This window comes from Tyto alba, unplaced genomic scaffold (assembly GCF_018691265.1).
Source record: "Tyto alba isolate M040663 unplaced genomic scaffold, T.alba_DEE_v4.0 Super-Scaffold_7, whole genome shotgun sequence".
NCBI lineage: Eukaryota > Metazoa > Chordata > Aves > Strigiformes > Tytonidae > Tyto > Tyto alba.
In genome coordinates this window covers 11826408-11843745 of record NW_024881328.1, presented here as the reverse complement: position 1 = coordinate 11843745, position 17338 = coordinate 11826408, and the positions used below count along the sequence as shown (strand labels likewise).

Below are 17338 nucleotides of genomic sequence, written 5' to 3'. Positions count from 1 at the left end.
GAGACAGTAGCTTTTAAAGTCTTTGCTAACTTGATCAATTAACTAGTTATATAAAATAACTCTCGGTTATCCAAACCAAGTTTCAAGCTGGAAAGTTTGCAGCAGTCCAATGAAATGAGTGAAATTTTACTCGTTGTGACAGACCAAGGGTTGTTGCAGGACTGATGCTTGCCAGTAGGCAAAAAGAAGGCAGTATTTCTGTTTTAGTGCTTTACCTTTTATTTTCCTGAAGCTAAGCAGAAGTTAAAAGACGGCTCCCCAAAGCTGGCTAGTGGCCACAGTGCTGGTGAGATGCCCCAGGTGCATGGTGACTGCAGGGGCTGTGTGACGTGGGTCTGGAGCCGGGCACGGGGAGGGGGGGCACAAACCACCTCCGGGAAAAAGAGTTAATGGCTTGAGCATTATCACCCAAGCAAAGAGAAAGCACGTCCACCCTCCTCAGCCTTAGTGTCGTGCCTGTTACCTGTGATGCTCTATCAGAGTTGAAGAAGCTGTAGCTTTCATTTACTTCCCCAGCTGTGCACGGGCTTGTTCTGTTGTCACTAGAGCTTGCTGCGTCTGCCAGTTGTTAGAGGTTGCTTGTAGCCACTGGTCAGTGCTTCTGTGGTTCTGGCCAGGTTCACCACAGTACCTTGTGAAACCAGATGTCTCTTTGTCACTGTCCAGAAAAATAAATGCTTTCATTTCTTTGTATTTTACAGATAATCAACCCTAATTTCATTCAAGAAGGTGAGTTAAGGACTGGCACGGAGGGGCAAGTCAGCAGCTGGGATTTACTCTGCTGCAACAGCATGCTCAGCACCCACCAGCATTTACAGCAAAGGCAGCTCCCCGCTGCTCAGTCCCCAGGGAAAGCAGTCTTCCTGCTGGCTGCTGGGCTCAGACTGCCTGGGGTCACAGGCAAGGCTGAACCCCCCAAACCTGCCTTCACAAAGTCCCACCCTCCTGCCAGAGCACAGGGCTGGGGGACGGACAGTCCCCGCTACCTCCTTCTCTGAGCTGTCAAAGGCTGGCTTTTAGGGAAGGGGGAGTTCTGGTAACATAATCCCAGGACTCCCAGCTGTTTGGGACCCAGATCCCATAGTTGGTCCTATAATGTATTCTCTGGATTTTTATGGGGGACATCCTCAGCTGTAGATTAAAAAGAGGGTATCATGTGTGTGTCCCCATGTTTTTTTCCAGTGGCACCAGAGTTTCTTGTGCCATTAGTGGACATCACCTGCCTGCTTGGTGACACAGTGATGCTGCAGTGCAAAGTCTGCGGACGGCCCAAACCAACTATAACCTGGAAAGGACCGGATCAAAATATTCTTGACAATGACAACAGCACGGCCACTTACACAGTGTCATCCTGGTAAGGTCTTGCCTATGGATCCCATCACAGCTGGTCATGATGGTCATGTTGCCCTCAAATATGGCACCAGCCAGGCTATAAGACTCATTAGAAATGCAGTTAATCGAGTTTGGCATGGTGTACTGGCACAGCGCTACACCACACATCGGCTAGAAAGGGTCAAATTTGGGGGTTCCAATAGTTTTGTCATTTCCTGAGCTGACATAGGGTATATCCCCAAAGTGTGTTGCTGGCAGACATGAGCTTGCTCCTGTTGACCTCCTGAGCCAGCTGCAAGCCAGAAGCCAGAATGTTTCCAACATTTGAGTTTGGCTGATATTGCCTCTGTGGATGGGGCTTCTCTGCTTGAGTTTGATGCCATGCTCACCTTTGGTAGGAACAGGAGTCGAGCAGAGCAAGCCCTCACTGGCTTGCAATACCCATATCATTGGGTGTTTTCTCATCTCGTGGGCAGAGGTGGTAAGTCCTGCAGTTTTCCTGAGCCTTTTCTCAGCTCCTGGGAAGGCTACATCTGGCTGTGCATGGACAGAAGGATGCTTGTCATGGTGTTCCCAGCCTGGCTAGGGGGGAAGAAAGAAAACCAACTTTACATCAAGCACTGGAGAGATCCAAAAAGATCTGGAGTTGAATTCAGGTCAGGTAACAGCCTGCTGCTGGATGCTTATCTGCAGCTTATATAAGCAATTTGGGCCAAACTGTAGTGGGAATCTCCAGGAGGTGATCTTTCATGAGAACTTTTCAGCACTTCTGGCTCAGGCTGAGATGAATCCAGGGAGTACAAAATCACTGAAAATGAAAAATGAGTGCTAAGAGAGAAGGTATTTTACATGTTCAATAAAACAAATTACATCTGATCAAGAGCTTCCTTCAGAGACCATCGGCTTCTGCGGCATGCCCAGAGCACCCAAAATTGGTTTTTTAGCCATTACTCAGTAGATCGCTAGTGCCTTATCTTCAGGCTCTGGCTGGGGTTGGGGGATATTTCCATACAGAGTTCTGCTTTCCATCACAGTTTTTCTCCTGTGCATTGGCTCCCTGTGCACTATCAGCACTTGTATTGGCTCGTTACTCATATTTGTTTTTCAGTGGAGACACTGCCTGCCAAGGAGAGGCCCAACCGATCACTGGCTGTCTTACAAATCTTGCTGGCACGAGTGTCCTGGTTGTAGGGGAAGGGGATATTTCTGTCCTGTTTTAAACCAGCGTAGTCAGACCAGCAAAGGCCACAGTGTCCAGGCAGTTATACCAGCAACTATGTCCTTATGCTGTTTCCGATAGATTGGACATTCAAGAACTACTCTACTTTTGCCGTCAAGGGAATTTATTGTTGGGTCTAAGATGGGTCTCCAGTACAGCTAAAGCAGTTACACAAGCAAAATGCTTTAATTCAGGACGACTCCCTTAGATTGCATGTTGAAGACGGCAACATGCAAACCAAAGCGACTATGTACAGACCTGCTATAAATTTACTAGACTCTGTAGAGCTATTTATTTTCTCAGATTGGCCCAAAGATCAAGTGTCTTATGAACTCAGTGCTGACATTCTTTATCCCTAGCTGTTGTGAGATGTGCAGATTCTGACTAGGGCCTGGAAGCCACGTTAGATCAATGACACATACTCCAGGGGTCTGAAGCTCCCCAGAAACGTTAGGCACCCTGCACTGTGACCGCCTGCTGCATCTGCGGGAAGCCCAATTTGTTCAGCATGTGTTGGGCTTAAGTGCAGAGGCACAGCAGCTCAGCATCTCCTGAGATAAGATGTGCCTAGGGAAATGTCTTCAGATATATGGAGACTAAGCATCCAGTGCTGGACAGGCACAGCAAATGCTCAGCTCCTGGACTTTGCTTGCTGCTCGAGGGATCCTTCCCCATCTCCTCCAAGGCCAACCTCAGACAAGCAGATTTGCCTGGCAGGCAATCGGGATGGGACCATTCTGCTTGAAGGTTTCATTATCGACCTAATCCTGCCGTATGGAGGGGGGGTGCACGTGGGTACCGGATTGCTGAGGGGATGTTCCTTCCATTGAGTTAACAGGATTTGTGTGCACGTGTGTTTGTAATGAGGCAGGGCAGGAACTGGTACAAAAAAGCATTAGCAAATGAAGCAGCGCTTTATAATTGGGCTTTCCTGCATCCACAGTGACTCCGGGGAGCTCACCTTGAAGATCTGCAACCTGATGCCTCAGGACAGCGGCATTTACACCTGTGTGGCAACCAATGAACATGGAACCGCATCGACCTCTGCAACCATCAAAGTTCAAGGTAGCACATCTGGCTGTAACACCCAGGATTTTTCCTGTATGGGGTCCCTCGGTGGAGGCTGGGAGCACACGGGAATAGCCGGTGCAAAGGCAGCCAGATGTGGAGCTGTGCCAGGTGAATTGAGACGTTAAAATCGTACAACCACTCCTCAGCCAAGACTTCCACTGATGGCTGAAGGCATTGCAGACTCTTTGCGCTTGATTAAGTCATCTAATCATAAGCACGACATCTGGGAAATGAAAATGCATTGGCACTGGTTCAGCTCCTGCGTCCTGCTCGCTTCGCTGCTTCCCAGGGGCTCGGTAAGGGCGGCCGGGGGAAGCTGAGCTGAGCTCCCTCGGGCTGGCGAGCCCCTGGGGGGATGATGCCCTGGCTGCCCACAGGGAGCTCTGTGCTTTAGAGCCTCCCTGGAGTGGGGGCACCTGAGATCCAGTGACACCAATTTCCAGCCTCCCCTTCTCTGTGGGGGACAGAGGAGCCGAGAGTAAGATTTGGACTGGGTGAATTTCTCTTCAGGAATTCAGCTCAGAGACATGTCTCTGAGCCTGAATTCTCAGTGCTGTAATTAGTGACACATCTAATTGTAATGAATATGAAACAATGAGTTGATGCCGATGACCTCCGGCTCTGGGAAGGGATCTGTTAGCATGAGCGATGAGGGGTTCCTGCCGCACTGAAGGGGACAGCACAGAGACCAATGTCTAACTGGTGACTTACAGATGCAGGAGTGTCACAAGTATTTAGAAATTGATTTGTTTGGTCTCACAAACTGCCTCAGAGATATAATTTCCCTAATTTATCCAAGCAAGTTAGTGGGTGTGCTAGCTACTCCTGTGCTGAAGGGAGCCCTGAGCAAAGCACAGAAGAATTACTGGTCATTTGTCAATCTGCTGCTGCACATAGCAAGTGTGGAAGCAGACACAGAAGGACACACAGAAGGACTCTGGATGCCTTGCTTGTGTCATTTTTGGACACTTCAACAGTAGCTGTCTCCCCACCTCCAGAACCTCACTCACTGCTTGGTGAAGTCCATGGGAATATTTGCTTTCCTCAGTTCCATGGGCTTTGCATCAGGTCTTGAGCTAGACCAAAAATTAGCAGCAGAAGGTGGCAGGTAAAGAGGCTCTGGCTTTACAGTGGCTGAGCTCAGACAGGTCCTCTGCACCCAAGGGGTGATTCTCCCTGCTGGTCTCACAGGGGACTCTCCGTGGCATCACAGTGAGCAAGAAGAAATTTGCCCCGTGCTGTGTGAGACCATGCTGAGGCAGAGGGGCTTGCAAGCAGCATGGTTCTCTCCTAACTGCTAGTATGGAAGTATCAGATCCACGGTGGTAGGTGAACGGGACCATGGCGTTGCCTTTCCTCTGGTTGTGCTGGCAACCCAGTGTAAACCAGAGCGCTCGGTCTACAAGGCGCAGCTGGCCCGTAGTAACCTGATGTACCTGATACACCTGATCTTCATTATGAATCAGTAGCACTTATTGATGTGATGCTGGACTCTGTGCTTGTTTTGTCTTCCCAAGGTGTCCCAGCTGCCCCAAATCGCCCCATTGCTCAGGAGAGAAGTTGCACCTCTGTGATCCTACGCTGGCTACCCCCATCCAGTACAGGCAATTGCACCATTTCAGGCTACACTGTGGAGTACAGAGAAGAAGGTAAGTGGTTTGAGTTGTGCTTGCTGGCTGGGAGAATGAGAACAAAATAGGTCTCCTATATGGCACAACAGGTCCCAAAAGCATCCTTGCCACCACTGGGGCGCCACTAGCTATTGCTCACAGATCCTGAAGTCTAAGACCAAAAGAAGCCCTTCTATTATCAAGTCTAACTTCTCATAGATTACAGACTTTTCTGTTTCCTCCGGTGACTTTTGGCAAGTAAAGTGTGCTAAGCCAAAACATACCCATCACTAAGGCATCGTTTCATCATTTCCATTCTACCACCACGGTATCTATCTTTTTTAGTGGATGTTTCCAAGGAATACAAAACCAAAGCAGCCTCATTATTTTTTTGATCTGGATAGAGTTGCGGATCCCTGCATACTTTTCAAGCTCAGCTCTGAAATCCATTTGTTCTTAAATCCATCCATCCTTTTCCCCTAAAGAATTAAATAGATATTAAATGCACCCTTGTCCCAATACACACATGCATGTGCTCTTGAAAAGGACAATCGAAAAGATTCACATCCCTTTTTTCATTCTTTCTGCAAAGGCGTGAGGGTTCCTGGGCAGTAAACCTTGCCTTAGGTAGTGGCCTCTGTTTTTTCCCCTTCATCCTTCAAAAAATCCTACCTCATTTTAGTAAATGTGCAAACTTAATCACTCCATCGTATTAATACTTTCTTTTATCAAATACTCTGCCTTGGCCCTCACTGTGCCATCAGTGTGACTGTCATTTTTATGAAAGAATAAAAGCTCTTCTATTAACAACAGACACCAAAACAAACAGCAAGAAAGCAGCAGTGTTTTCAGTTATCAGTATTCCTCTCACTCCAAAGGAATTGCTGACTCTTTGCTCTAAAACCAACCTTGACCTTGTGAGACCTGGCAATCAGAATTTGCCCACAACACACACAAGATATATCGATCATGGTAGATAATGTAAAAGTACAAAGCCCTGAACTTACTAATATAAGATAAAATTTTATATATTCTTGAAAGAAATCATAGGCTGACAGGGCTCAGTGTCCCAAGGGTCCTTTTCTGTTCTGGGACCCTGTGCAGATGAACAAAGTATTGCTCCTTTGGATGCCACAGGTTAAGCAGTGGTTGGGTTTGTTTCTGTTAGGAGTAAAACCACATGACAGTCATACATTTTTTTGCTGCAATCCTGCTCATCTGCAAAAAGCCCATACTAAGCCTCAGAAAGCTGGTACTCCTGCAGCTCTGGGTATCACTGTAGACACCACATCTTCTGGAAAAGACTTCATCTGCAAAAGCACTTGGATTACACTGACGCCCTGTCTCAGCTTTATCTAGGACTCCCTTGTTCATATTTTTTTTGCAGTATTTCTGCTACCGTTTCTCTCATAGCAGAGCTGTCACCAAATCAGCCCTCCACTCCTATCTTATCACACTGCCCTGAGACATCGCTTGTAGCACACAGCCACAGCTAGACTGCTGGAGAGATCAACTTGTCCCTGGGCTGCGTTTTCTCCATCACTATCGGTCAAGTGAGGGACACTTCCTTCTTCCTTCATTTAGCCAGACAGGAAGGTGGCTGCAACATGAAATAGCTTCCTGTGGTCCGGTTCTCTAACAGAAATACATCAATCTGCTGTATCACTGCATTTTAAAAACCCTGTGCATTTTAGCCTCCCAGAGTACTGTATGAGCTGGGCAGAGAAAGCCTCCTGCTCCGAGTTCTCGTATTGAGGCCGATTTCTTCAGCTCTCCTTCTCTCCCTCTGTACAATGCAGGCTCACAGGTCTGGCAGCAGTCAGTAGCCTCAACTTTGGACACATACCTTGTCATTGAGGACCTGACCCCAGGCTGCCAGTATCAGTTTCGAGTAAGCGCCAGCAATCCCTGGGGGATCAGCTTGCCCAGCGACCCATCCGAATTTGTGAGGCTGCCGGAGTATGGTGAGTGGGCACGGCGAGGAGGGGCTGGTGCACACAGGTGCCCACCTGTGCGATCTGTATGCTGTGCTTTGATGGGTCCTGATAAAAACATTGATTCTGGACCTGGTAGGAATACAAGCAATAGCCTGAGAGATGCTCCAAGCCAGTTCCTGCCACTAGAAAGGCTTTTCATGTCTGCTCCTCCAGCTGGGCTCACAGCCTCCCTCTGTCACAGAAGCTCTTGTAGCTTCCTAGCGGGTCCCTGCTTTCTATCCCAAGACCATTATCTTTATCTCTGGGCAACAGGCTCTGTGTCCTGGTTGGTGTCCCCCCCTGCCTTTCCAGCAATGCCAGCAGCACCAGGGGCTTCTGCTCGGCAGCCTAGCTGGGGTCTGCAAGTCAGCTTGCAAAACGTACCTCCCCGAGCAAGGCCTCTGGCACAGGGAGGCCGTGACAGAGGCGAGCCCCCAGCACATGGTGCTGCAGGAGTTTGGGGTACAGCTCACTCACAACGGTGCTGTGAGAAGAGCCCACATTTCCCTATGCTTTAGCAGCTCCAGTGTGTAACTAGGCCTGTGACTGGCTTGGGTAGCCTGTGCTGGATGAAACGAGAGCTCACACAGCATAGCTCTGTCTCCCAGTTACACACAGATTTGCTCTCAGACTCTCTGTGTGGCCCTTTTCAACCCAAAATTGCAAGGATAGATTTCAATCCACCTTACCCATACCTTCCTCTGGGGAGCTCTGGCTTTTAGTGGTCCAACACATTGGAGCTGTGCCTGAGCAGTATGAAACTGGACTCCTAGTGGTAATGTTTGCTGTTTTAAGTAATACAGTCTCACATAATTTTAAAATATGCCGTTTACAGTCCACAGGAAACTGTCTTTAACTTTATGCTTTCTTGAATGTGCTTTGTTCTCTCAAAGACTCTGCTGCTGATGGTGCCACTATTTCATGGAAGGAAAACTTTGACCTTGCTTATGCAGAGCTGCATGAGATTGGGAGGTAATATTAACCCTGCTTATCACTGCAATAAAACAACAAAACAATGGCTTGAAGCTTTTTCCTTGGAGGAAAGTTTGGGTTGTTTCTTGTAGTTACCTTGAAAACTGTTACTCCTTTCAAATAGCACTGCACATTAAATACTGACTAAAATACAGACTGTTTAAAATACTGACTAAATTTTGTTTTTCAACATCAGTTGTGCTTTGAGGATTGCAGCTTGGCAAAGTTGTGAACAATTAGGCAGCCAAATCTCTGACAGCCACTGGTAGCTCTCACTAGTATCTCCTCTGTCATCTCGGATTTGATGTGAGCTTTTGAAGTCACGACAATTTGCTGGTTCTGGATAAGCTTAACCTCAAAGACCGAGTTTGCCGAAACACTTAGGCATGTGGCTGACTTAAATCACATGCTGAAGTGCTTTGCTGATTGGGATGGTCAGTTGAACAGGAGCCTAAATAGGAGCTGCATACATTGTCAGCCCTTGGTGCTCTGCACAGACAACAGATAAGGGGCATGCAAACAAATCAGGTTCATGCAGTTAGTTCAGCTTGGAGATCAGAGGTGAGTAGTTCCGGGGCTGAAAGGACAGGAGCCTCTCTGGTTCTGTAGGGGGAAGACTGATCTACTAATAAGAAGCTAAGTTCAGCACACAGTTGCACTGAGGAGTTTGACTTTCAGGAATGGTACTAGGCACTAGTCCATATGAGTTTCCTAAACACTTTCCTGCCAGCTTTTTTCTTAATTTCTTACTGTGTGGCTGAAACAGTAAGACAAAATGATACATTAGTGCTTATTTAACAAGGCTTTTCTTTTAGTTGTCCGAGGCAGTTTGAGCTCTTTAATAAAGCAACTGGAGAAGGGAGAGCCATAGCTAAAAAAAGAGATAGAACCTGTAAAAGTGGCAGAAAATTGAACCCAGGGGAGATTGTTAGACGACATCAGTATGGCTGCACAAAGCAAAGTGACACCACTTGCTCTCAGTGTTTGCTAATCCCCAAAGAATCTCTATACCCAGGGTAAGAGTCAGAGACTGTTTGAAAAGGTTATGAACAACTCGTTAAATCTGATTCCTTGTGAAATATTAATGCACTGAATCAAATAACACTTCAAAAATCAGTCTGTTATTGCACTGGAAATTAGGTGTGATTTATTCACGACGCCTCTTAGTTATTCTGGTTTGGGTTTTGTTTTTGTTTTTGTTTTATTATTTCAGGGGTCGCTTCTCCATAGTAAAGAAATGTGTTCACAAAGCCACCCGGAAGGACGTTGCTGTAAAATTCATTAGTAAAAAAATGAAAAAGAAAGAGCAGGCAGCACATGAAGCAGCTTTGTTACAGCACTTACAGCATCCTCAGTACATCACTATCCACGATACCTACGAGTCTCCTACTTCTTACATCTTAGTTTTGGAACTGTAAGTACATGGAGCTTGAATTCAAGTATCTGGGTAGAAATCACAGTCCCGTTAAATCCAAAGATAAAAATCAGCCTGACTTCAGCAGGGCAAAGATTCTGACATCTGTTTTTTCTAATTGTGACATCAAATGAAATAGCCATTTTCTGCAGAGCTTCCACTGCCTTTTCTTAAGAGTAAATAAGATTCAGAGGGACAAATAAAGCTGCTTTCTACTCTGGTGAAGCTTGGGTAATGGTATCAGCAGTTAGTTTGTCCCACTGAATAGCATCAGATTTATTTGGGCAGTTTTGTCCACTTTGTATATTCAAGTAAATGTGTTTCAGCTAGATTGAAGCCTACATTGTTCTAGTACATCTTGGTAAAAAGGGCTGTGCAGCAACTATGTTTCCCCTATAAGGAGACTTAGCAACCAAAATCCAAAATGTTTCTTTGTTACAGTATATGCAACCAAGTATATTTGGGCTATTTGCTTTTTTATTTATACAGATAAATAAAACTAGGTGGAAAACTTTTATTGGGTTAGTTTTCCCACAGAACATATTACCAGCTGAAAATATCAGTGATTTTTTTCTGCATTATGCAACCAGGTCTATAAATAAATAGATGTATCCAAATAATTAAAAGGATCTGTTTTCAAAGGGATTGCACCCATCTATTGAATCCATCTTTAAGCAAACGAGTTTACTCTGAGACTGTTGCTAAATTTTTCAAGGACTGGAAATAACAATTGAGTATTAATCATTCTATCACTTCCATGGCCTGCAGTATCTTGAGATATCACTGAACACTCATCAGAATTTGCGTTTTGGTTTCCTCCATTTTTAGGTCACGAAGTTTCCACTGCAATTTTGTTTTCAAATATTAACTGTTCCTAGAGATACCATGTGATCTTTCATGTGCAGGGTTTGATTTGTTTGTAGGATGGATGATGGTCGTCTCTTAGATTATCTAATGAACCATGATGAACTTATGGAGGAAAAAGTCGCTTTCTATATAAGAGACACAATGGAAGCCCTGCAGTATCTTCACAATTGCAGAGTGGCTCACTTAGACATAAAGGTAAGAAGAAAAGAGAATGCTGCTGTTATTCAGTGCCCTGGTACAGAGAGTTCCCAGCTGCACAGACAGGGCAGAGGTGCAGTTTGTACCCCAAAGAGATGATCGCTAAATGGACAAGTACTATCTTCCAGACCTATTGAACAGAGAAAAGACTTACTGACCTGCAGCACAAGATCTTTTTCTTCCTTCATACAAGAGATGCATCTATTTCCTTGATTCACTGGTTTGTTCTCAAGGGATTTCTGGATTCAATGAAGAAGGAGGATGTCTGAGACAAGACTGAGACGTCACTAGCACCTGACTGAAGGGGAATTGTAAGATAAATCCCCGGGGTATGGTTTGGGCTCACATCTGTACCAACTTAGCTACCAAGCTTCCTGAGCAGAGCTGGCTTGTGCCCAGGCAGCCCAGAGCAGGCCAGAGGAGTGCGTGTCTCCCTCACATCTGCAGCAGTGCCCTGGAGAGCCCAAAGCAAGGGGACGGGGGGTGTGCAGGGGAGCAGGAGGTGGGGAGGGCTGGCAGGGCCAAAGGAAAGAAGCGCACTGCATTGTGCTGCAGAGCCCGAGAGGGGAACTGGGTGAGAAATACGCCCAGGGAGAGGTTCCAAGGAAGAACAGGCTGCATTGTGGAGAAGAAATTCAGGCATTCTTTAATGCCATGCTCAGTTAGAGTAGCGCCGCTCGTACCTCTTGTTAGCGCACATGGCTGGAGGCTCTGTACTGTCCTGTATTCAGCATTGTATTGCTGTCCTCACCAACATCCCCGTCCCCTTGGATGACAGAGAATTAGCGATTAAAGTTATGGTCAAGTGGTTTGAGTTTTGTGATCTGCAACGTGGATTCTGGTTGTCAGGGTTATCAGATAATTCTTTGCAGACTCAAATGCCAATTAACAATGGAGAATGAGAGATTAATTTAACTTTCTTGTGTGGTGGACAATCCAACTCCAAGGATGTCTCTTCTCAACTCTCAAACCCCCAGGCATGTCAGATGAAGTAATGCTTTCATTTTTCTGCTGCCGACTACCACTACAAAAAAAAAAAAAAAAAAAAAAATTCCTTTTGTACAGTCGCTTGTGTGAGCATTAGTCCCAAAAGGCTAAATCATCTTAGTTTCTTTCAGTAAGTTTGTTTTATTTTCTGCTGTATTGATAGGACCTGTCAAAACGTAGGTATCACTTAGAGGTAAGCAACTGCACTGAATTCTGAATTTGATCATAAGATACTTCCCAGAAACAAGGTGGGAAGCCAATTTTCTGTAACCTATTTACAGTTCTCCTGAATAAGAGATGCTAAATAAAGCACCTTCTGTTGCTAAGTGGGAGATGCATGGTAGTGACAGCAGACCTAACCATGGACTGTCTTGTCCCAGAATCCTGCTCAAGCACGTGTTGATTTTGTCAATGCAGACTGCACAAGAGAAGAGTAAATGGAGAGATTTGAACAGCAGTGTAGTGAACTTTATATATATAGCCATGAGGCAGGAGTAAAATATGCATGAGGATGAGGGGCTATAGGACAGAAAAGTGAGTCTGGAGAGGGTGCAAGAAGGAAATTCAGAAATCATCTCAGAGCCAACAAAGGAAGAAAAATCCATGTTAAGTCCCCAGAGTGGAATGTACAGGCAATGCTCAGCAACTCCCACTGAGAGATATCTTAAATACTGGAAGAGTTAGTAAAACAGTGGGAAAACCAACTGGGATGAAATATAATTGCACTCTGGCTTGGAAGGCATGACTGCGTGCTGGTGTTTATAAGGGAACACTGGTAGGTCCATCCACATCAACTGACAGCAACAGAAAAGGCATGCACCAGAGTCCCTCCCAGGATACGTGGTAGTATGAGCAAAGTTGAACATTTACTTCATGAAGAACATTTCTTCGTTACACACATTTATGTAGCCAGTTGTCATGTAAACAAATGGAATCTAAATAAACTGGTCAAAGATACACAAGCCTTACCCAATTTAAAAATCTGTCAGTGCTCTTAATCTGTGGATTAGTTTAGAAAATAAACATTGAGTATTTGGGGCAAAATCACAGTGTGTTGCCCTAGTGCAAAAGAGGATATTGTCATGGAACGTCAGCACTGATCTGAATTTACAGCAGTGTAAACAGCAGCTGAGCTGGTTCCTTGTCATTCACTCTCCTGATCTGTACCTCTCACATCTGATTAAATGTGAGTTTTGACTGGCTAAACCTAAATGAAATATACACATTTTATTTGCAAAAATATAATACAATAAAGTTTTTGTTATTATCTTCTCAACAGCCAGAAAATCTGCTCATTGATTTAAGAATCCCAGTACCTCGTGTCAAGATCATTGATTTGGAAGATGCAGTTCAGATCACAGGTCATTACCATGTCCACCACCTCCTCGGAAACCCAGAGTTTGCAGCTCCTGAAGTTATCCAAGGCCTTCCTGTCTCCCTGAGCACGGATATCTGGAGCATTGGGGTCCTCACCTACATCATGTTAAGTGGTGTCTCTCCATTCCTGGACGAAAGCAAAGAGGAGACTTGTATCAATGTGTGCAGAGTAGATTTCAGCTTCCCGCCTGAGTACTTCTCCGATGTGAGCCATGCCGCCAGGGATTTCATCAACGTTATCCTCCAGGAAGACTTCAGGAGAAGGCCAACAGCAGCCACTTGTTTACAGCATCCGTGGCTTCAACCACACAATGGCAGCTATTCCAAGGTCCCACTGGATACCTCCCGCTTGGCTTCCTTCATTGAGCGCCGCAGGCACCAGTACGACGTGCACCCCGTCCCCAGCGTCAAGAGTTTCCTGATGAGCAGGCTGAACCCGGGCACGTAATGCCTCCACCCCTGGGGTCCTACACTGCTGTTCCCGAGGCAAGGCGCAGGGAGCGAGCAGGTGCAAAGCAGATCTGTCTGTACATAGTCCCGCGTTCGGCGTTTGCATTTCACGTGGCTCCCCTAAGTGCAGGGTACAAATCATTGCGGAGGTGGCAGTACCTGCCCAGTTCCTCGGGACCAAAGTGAAGGGGGTAACGGCAGCGGGTGCCTGCTCCCTCCCTTTGGTGGGCTCCTCTTGGGACACGTGATATTGTCACATCTGCTGCCAGAAAAAGACTGCAGGAAGCAAACACCAACTGGAAATGAGAGCCAAAATTGAAGTTGCCTTAATCTTTGTGAGGCAGCCATATAAGAAATCCTCTTGAACTTGATGAACTGATTTCAAAATGTACAAGAGATTAGGAGTAGGATAGTGGTGGGGGAGTGAGACTAGGCTGACCTTAGCATGGACTGCAGAACTGGACTGAAGTCAGATTCTGCTGAAATCATTGCAAGTCTGCTCCAGGTTAACAGATGGATTTTGCACGCCCTGTATGCCCGGGTCTGGCATGATTTCAGTGGGGACTTTGCCTGCATAGGACATGCAATATCAGGCCCGAGTCACTGCTGGATCAGCTTCCGTGGTGGCATGGCTTAGATACACTCTCGTTGCATGGTAGTGCTCAGATCAAAATCCCTTGTTAATCCTTGGGCTCTCTGCTGTGTCAAGTCAACATGCGGTACCTTTCGGAGCTACAATTAAGGCAATGAGTTCATTGGAGCATAAAGCTGGTTTTGACTAAGCACAATGGGACTGTGATGGGTTTTTTAAAAGCATTTTATACACGCTGTACAGAAATCTTTTGCAAAACCTGTGCATTGAGAAAAGGCTGTGTCCAATTTTTGCAGTATCTGTAAACTAGATGATGATAATGAAGACAATTTTTTCTATCACAGGTTTTCAGTATACATATATTGTATCATATATATAAATATATATATATATAAAGGATCCTGCTCCATTTCTAGCTTCAGAATTGCTTGGCCCAAAGTCCATCTAAGCCTTTCAGAGTGCAGTAGGAGTGGTGAGTTCATCCTTGTGCTTACAGATTGAAAATTGTTTTCAGTGTTTAAAGTATGTCATTTGTTTCATTTCCAAACTTGTAAATAGCTCTCAGCTGCCGTTAGCACCTCATCACCAAAGCATTTGTGAGGATATTTTTATGTCCAAAGCCTAATTTGTAATAAAATAAAAAATATTCACAGTTAAAACATTTCTCTCTTGCAAGCCAAGTTGCAACATCATCATATTGATGTTACAGTGATGGAGCCAGCCTTAAGTATAACCAATGCAGGGAGTCTGCAGGGACAAATCAGCAGTTTGTAGGCTGGCCAAATCTTCCTCTCTAGCAGTGGGACTGAGAGGGGAAACACCTCCCCAGCTGGGGCATCCCCGTCCTGCTGCTGCACCATAAAACTCTACAGCCTTGTAGGGTGACGATCAAAGAGGTTTTTTTTTTCCCCTGGCATGCGAGGACTTTGTCTCAGTGCTGAGTGCCATTGCTGTGCCTGCAATGGGAAATGTCAGTTGTTACCAAAGGTTTTCCTACGGAAAAGGGCTTGATCTGACCATGTGTGCTCAGTATAAACTCTCTTGTAAGGGCAAGAGTCAAATTTAATTTACCATCCAAGTAACTGCACTGTGAGCCTGCAATATATCTGCAGGAGCAAAAGATGTCTCTGCCAGCAGGTGGTGGAGATGCTCTGCAAGTACTGTTAAATTCTCAGGGCTCTGCTAGCCCTTTTTTTTTGATCTACCTTCAAGCTCAGTTTCACGGCAGGTAGGAGACCTGGCCCTTCTCTTTGTGCTTGCTCTGTCAGTATGCTGCAGTGGTCAGTATTTTGCTAGTGGAGAAGAAAGGAGGCATAGCAAATTGTCCTGGGTTGAGTGAGTGGTGGAGTTTTTTGGTGGCAGGGGAGGGGGCTATCGGGGCAGCCCCTTCTCATTGCCGGAGGGGAAGGGAGAGAGAGCTGCTACATTGTGGTTGGCTGCCAATCAGGCCTAAACCACAACACAAATAAAAACAATGTTCAGCACCACGTGCATGCAATACAGGAACAGACCTTGAGGTCAATGAGCCACAGTCAGAAGGGTGAGCCCGAGTGCCTGAGCAGAGTCAGAAGCACTGTACGAGGCTGTATGGCTGATGGAGAAAGATCCAATATAGGGGGAAGTTGTGGGAAGGCTTGAAAGAGACGGTCTTCACAGAAGGCTAAACCTGCTGGATCAGCTAGAACATTTCTCAGTTCCTCTCTCTAGCACAGCAGCTAATTTTCTAAACAATCCAGCATCACCTCTTAGACAAAGGCCAAACTTTCATCAAGAGCAAGAGTGAGAAGTATGATTTCTTAGCAACTGAAACTTCTTTCAGACAACAGTCATCGAGGGGTGTCTTTAATGATCACCAGCCTCAGGTACTTTCTCACTACAGGACTGTTTGTACTTCTTCCTATTTGTCAATGATGGCTCTTTGTGCTGTTGATTGTGCTGCCCTCAAAAAAAAATGTGGTTTATAAAACCCACAGCCTTTATTAGGCCTGTGGGTACAGTTTAAGCCACAGTCTTTCTGCTTGGCATTAATACAAACAAATTCTGATGTATCACATGAAATATGGAATTATTTTTTTTTCCCTTACCTCCTGCATTCACATCTCAAACTGTGACAGCAGACACTTTGGATACACAGGGGGGAAAAAGCTGGATTGTTTAAGGGAATAGTTAAGCCTCCATTTGCTATCATATAACAAAGACCCCAAAAGGATACGTGTTTAGGTATTGGTACTCGTATTCAAAGAAGATTCCTCGTCAAGAGAGACCTGGTGGCTCTGAACGCTGAAGATTTTGAATTTTATGGAGTTGCTTTCCTTGATGATTCTGGTTTTCCCATATTCATGTTAAAGAGTTCCTCTTCCTGGGCACTGCTCTTCTTACAGCACATTCAAGAAAACTGAAACCTGATAGCACTTCCAGATACGTTTGTGATTATCAACCACTCTTGCATTTTAACTGAAAGTTTTCTTTTGCCTGAATAATATCAAGTTGATATGAAATGCTGCCATATGCTAAATAGAGAGGAAGTATTCCGACCTTGCTCTCTTAAGGTCTTTTTTAGCCAACCTGTGGCCTCTCTGCAGATTCAACAGGTGTTGTAACTCTGTTGTAAAGAGATTACAGAAGCTCAGTAAGTAGGCCTGGGGTGGGTCCACTGAGTGAGAAGCACCAGAGCCAACCCCCTTGGCAGCATTCTGCCAAACTGGATTGTTTTGTGCATGAAATATTGCCTGTAACAAATGTGGCGAAACCCAGTTTCTCATAAAGCTCCGTTAGGCCTTTACAAAGCTCCCGAGAGAGCGAGCAGCTGACTCCGAGGGGAACATTTCCACCTGCAGCGTTACCACTCAGGGTGTTCCCAAGTGAAGGTGTGATGGCAGCTGTACATTCTCGCTTCTGCAGCAGCTTCAGACCAGCTAGAACGACCGACCGTAACACTAGCAACAGAGCAGCACCAGCTCGGTGCAGCCAGGCACTGCGCAGACAGCCACCGCCACCTCCAGACGTCCTCATGGTGCTCTTCCCCTGCACTGACGTCAAAGTGCACTTGCTCGCGGCGCTGGGCTGGGCAGCAGGCCTGCGGGAAGGCAGCGGCGAGGCCGCGCCGCCACGCCGCGCTCGTTATTTCAGATGGCCGCATTTACTGAGTGCGCGTGGCCGCGCAGAACCAGCTCGCGCCTCTCTCCGCTCCGCTCAGAGCAGCCAGGCCAGGCCAGGCCGTTTCACTCGGCCATCGAACGGGGAATCTGATTGCCCCTTGTAACGCTGTCAGCT

The 17338-nt window shown here is 46.1% G+C and overlaps 1 protein-coding gene across 9 annotated transcripts in view; it reads left to right on the top strand.

The window, feature by feature from the left end:
• The window catches only part of KALRN (kalirin RhoGEF kinase), a 523685-nt gene extending 508252 nt beyond the window's left edge, over positions 1–15433 (top strand). For all 9 annotated transcript variants that reach the window (XM_042784358.1, XM_042784355.1, XM_042784351.1 and 6 more), the window contains 9 exons: positions 702–729; positions 1183–1354; positions 3495–3616; positions 5140–5271; positions 7032–7196; positions 8102–8180; positions 9394–9594; positions 10518–10656; positions 12926–15433. In XM_042784358.1, the coding sequence (XP_042640292.1) occupies positions 702–729; positions 1183–1354; positions 3495–3616; positions 5140–5271; positions 7032–7196; positions 8102–8180; positions 9394–9594; positions 10518–10656; positions 12926–13471 (1584 nt within the window). In that variant the 3' untranslated portion in view covers positions 13472–15433. The remainder of the gene's footprint in view (positions 1–701; positions 730–1182; positions 1355–3494; positions 3617–5139; positions 5272–7031; positions 7197–8101; positions 8181–9393; positions 9595–10517; positions 10657–12925) is intronic.
• Positions 15434–17338: the final 1905 nt, after the last annotated feature.